Source organism: Liolophura sinensis, chromosome 2 (genome assembly GCF_032854445.1).
Source record: "Liolophura sinensis isolate JHLJ2023 chromosome 2, CUHK_Ljap_v2, whole genome shotgun sequence".
Classification (NCBI taxonomy): domain Eukaryota; kingdom Metazoa; phylum Mollusca; class Polyplacophora; order Chitonida; family Chitonidae; genus Liolophura; species Liolophura sinensis.
In genome coordinates, this window is record NC_088296.1 from 15,088,498 (window position 1) to 15,092,208 (window position 3,711).

At 42.7% G+C, this 3,711-nt stretch overlaps 1 protein-coding gene across 1 annotated transcript; it reads right to left on the reverse strand.

Annotated features, from left to right (window-relative positions):
• Positions 1-685: 685 nt before the first annotated feature.
• Positions 686-2,938, reverse strand: LOC135462514 (leucine-rich repeat-containing protein 15-like). The gene has a single exon (XM_064739740.1). The coding sequence runs from the start codon at positions 2,936-2,938 to the stop codon at positions 686-688; it is 2,253 nt and encodes a 750-aa protein (XP_064595810.1).
• Between the last annotated feature and the right edge of the window lie 773 nt (positions 2,939-3,711).

Genomic DNA, 3,711 nt, shown 5'->3' on the forward strand with positions numbered 1-3,711 from the left:
TCCGTAAACTGTTCAGAATTGCCGTTGGCATAATTTGCACGATATTGAGTGTTTGCAACAGGTTAATGCGTTGGCTGTTCAGGATTTGCTTCAAAACACACTTTTGCACCGCATCGCTTTATCAACATGCAAAGCAACAGTGCAAACAATGCGACCGCACACACTGCAAGACAGCCAGCAAGGGCAATGATCATCAGTTGTGTATTGCGTCTGTTGCCTGTGACATCGGCACAGGAGGGGTCTGTATTGCGTCTGTTGCCTGTGACAACGACACAGGAGGGGTCTGATAAAGATTCCGGTGTGTTTTCCACGACTATGCAGACATTGTAGGTACGACCCTCTAACAACTCGTCCATAACGACGGACCTCCGGTCAGGGTGAATCAGTATCTCTGTGTCAATTTTTAGAGTCCTGTGTGTCACGGTAGGTCAGCTTCATTCCCCGAACCCCTCCTGGTCCCTGTGTAGTCCAGCGAATTTCAATCTTTTCGTTATTCGTACTCCAAGTCAGATTATAGATCTCCAAGGCGATGTCTTCGTCACAAAATGTATGTGTTTCAGCGGACGAAGGTGGGAAGGATGTTTTGCCCAGAAAACAAGACTCCATAGAATAACACTGTAAAAGGAACATACTGGCTTTTGGGGGCGTTTGACATCGGACCTTGTCAAACTTCATAGAGACCTGTTCAGCCCTCATCCACGCTTAAACTGCAGTTGCAGCTGAGTGGATTCCCGGCCAGGTAAACCTCAGCGAGAGGGCTCGATGTGATGATTTCTTTCAAATTGTCAATTTCACGAAACTGGTTTAAACGGATATCTATAGTGCGAAGTGAAGTACGTGGTCCTCCGAGTATATCGGGTGACAAGGAATAGAGCTTATTTCCCATCAAGAAAAGACTCTTCAGAGTTATGGTCAGACTTTTGTAGACGGGGATTAAAAACGGCAGTGCTGTTAGCTGATTGTAACTGAGGTCAAGAGTAGTGACGCGACCAAGGCAAGCATTTGGGGAAATGTTGGTAATAACGTTGTGAGAAAAGTTCAAAGTGATCACCTGGAAAGTTGTACAAGGGGTTGATATTGAAGGATCCATCAAGGGGAACTCTGTAACGTTTGAAAACCTGTTGTGTGAAAGATCCAAAATGGTGCATTCCTTTAAACGTGATGTTTTCAAGGAACGTCTGATTGAATTATGGGCCAGGCTTAAATGTCGGAAGTAGACGAAGGTGGTGCCATTTCCAGATAACGTAACTTTCTCTATCTGGTTGTTGTCTGCGTGAAGCTCTATACTGATAGACCGCACTGGAGAAAACAATATGTTAATCTCTGGAAGATAGTTATAGGATATGTTCAAAGTCATGTAAGAGATTGTAATACTCACTGGTCCACTGGCTGTTCCGAATGTCTTTAGACTGTTCTTCGAAAAATCGGTCTCCTTTGCAGACAACATTTTGCGAATTTCAGTTGTCTCGTCTAGGGAGCAGTTGCGTAAATGTAGTATATTCATCAGGCCGAGCAGTTCTGTGATGTTATCTGACAGGGAGGGTAGTGGCATATCGGACAGCAAAAGCTCACGAAGACTTCTCAGTTTCGGTAGCTGCCCCACTAACCTCTTCGCGGCAGTGGATGACAGTTGATTACCAGACAAGTCCAGATGGTAAAGCGCTGAATCCAAATCTGTGAAGATATCTGGTGGAATCTCCTTGATGTGATTGTGTTGTAGCATAAGGTACTTTACCTTGGGGGAGTTGGCCAGAAATCTCTCCGGTATTTCGTCGATCTTGTTCTGACTGAGATCCAATGTATTAAGCACCTTTAATTCACTGAAAGCTCCCAGCGGTAGAGATTTGATACCGTTGTTTCTAAGTTTCAGGGAGAGAACTGAAGGAGAGTTCCTTAAGAGACCGCTGATGAAGGATTCGTACTTGGAGCTATCTATAGCCTGTGGGCTGTTTCTTTTTCTGTTAACGTGCAAATATTGAAGATTTAATCCTGATACGACATCAAAGTTAAAGGTTTTTAACTGGTTATCTGACAACCATATGAACCGAATACTAGGAGCTGAGTTAAACAGATTTAGAGGTATATCTCTCAACTTGTTTGCACTGAGGCCTAGCTGATATAAACTGGTAGTTTTGGAGAATATCAAAGGTGGAAGAGATGATAACCGATTGTTTGTAACATAAAAATATTTCAGATTAACAGTGTGGTCAAAAATATTACCCGGAAGTGCCTCCAAGTCGTTGTTGTCAAGACGTACACTTTCTAGCTTCGTGGATGTATCAAAGATTCTCAGAGGCAGGCTGACTATGCTGTTATTTTGCAAATATATCGTCTGCAGAAACACCAGACCTTGAAACGAAAAATCAGAGAGTTGAGCAATGTTGTTGAATCTTAGGTCTAATATGCTTAATTTGTCAAGACCTCTGAAACATCCGGGCTCGACATTTGTAATTTTGTTCCCGGCAAGGCTTAAATATGTTAAATCCTTGAGGCTTTCAAAATCTTCAGTGTGGATATCAGTGATCTGGTTGTACGTTAATTCGAGTCTAGTCAACCTTGTCAGGTTAGCAATCGCACATTTTGGGATTAAGCTGAGCGTAGTTCTGGAAACGAACAACTGGACGAGCTTCGCTTCCAGTCCAACAAAATCCTCGCAACCATACGTTGTGATTTGGACATAGTTAATGATTAACACAGTGGCCCTCACATTCAAGAAGGAGCCCTCTTCGATTGAATAAGTCCGCTTGTTTGACAATATTAGACTTCGAAAGTTGACGGGCGAGTCCAAAAATCGAGGAATCGTTCTACTGAACTGTGTACAGACAATGTCCGTGCCATTTGCCGGTCTACAGGAGCATTTGGGATGAACTGGACACAAAGAATTGCAGTAAGTGGTGAATACGGCTAGAACCGTGAGAACAGCGTTCACTGTCCCCATCGTGCTTCACTCTACATTGACTACCTGTGGACATGCCTTATAAACAGTACAGCGTGGCCTATGTTCATTACCCACTTTAGTTCTTGAGGGGCGGAACCACAGCAGATTGCGTGAAAAATGTATCCTAGCATTTGACGTGATCATTGCAGTCTTTAACGTGACATGCTAGGACACAATTATCACTCGATTTGCTGTGGCACCGCCCCTTCACATTCCCTAAATGTCGCCTAATACGAGTGTTCCGGGCATTGGACTCTCTTTGTTACGTTGTCTAGTCAGCATTCCTTTCAACAAAATTGGAATAAAAGATTAACGTCTGGAGAATGTGTACTGGGCCATCTGACGTGTCAGACCCCCCTTAACAAAAACTGACAGATCATGTCTCAGGATAATAGCCTACCAAATATCTCAAAAGTAAACTGAGTCTTGTTCTCTTTCATAACCATAGTATGCGTTGTCACCGCGATCCGTAAAGCTGCGGATGTATAGAAAATATTATCTCTTTTTTCCAGCCATTCCATTGGTCAATGAGCCTCAGTCACGTGAAAACTGACATACAAACAGGACTTCACAGTGCACAACAAGAGACCGTGTCAAAGTATAGTCAATACTATTTTATTTATATAGTAGATTTATATACAAAAAATGATTTTTCAGCCTTATCACGAAAAATGTATTATTATGGTAATAACTGGAATTGTACTAACCGGGGACTCCGAGAATGATAAATCCAATGTATTAATAGATTGTAGTCATAAGTGTCAGGCGCGTAG

Coding starts and splice junctions, on each gene's coding strand:
- LOC135462514 (XM_064739740.1), bottom strand. CDS start 2,938: ATGGGGACAGTGAACGCTGTTCTCACGGTTCTAGCCGTATTCACCACT.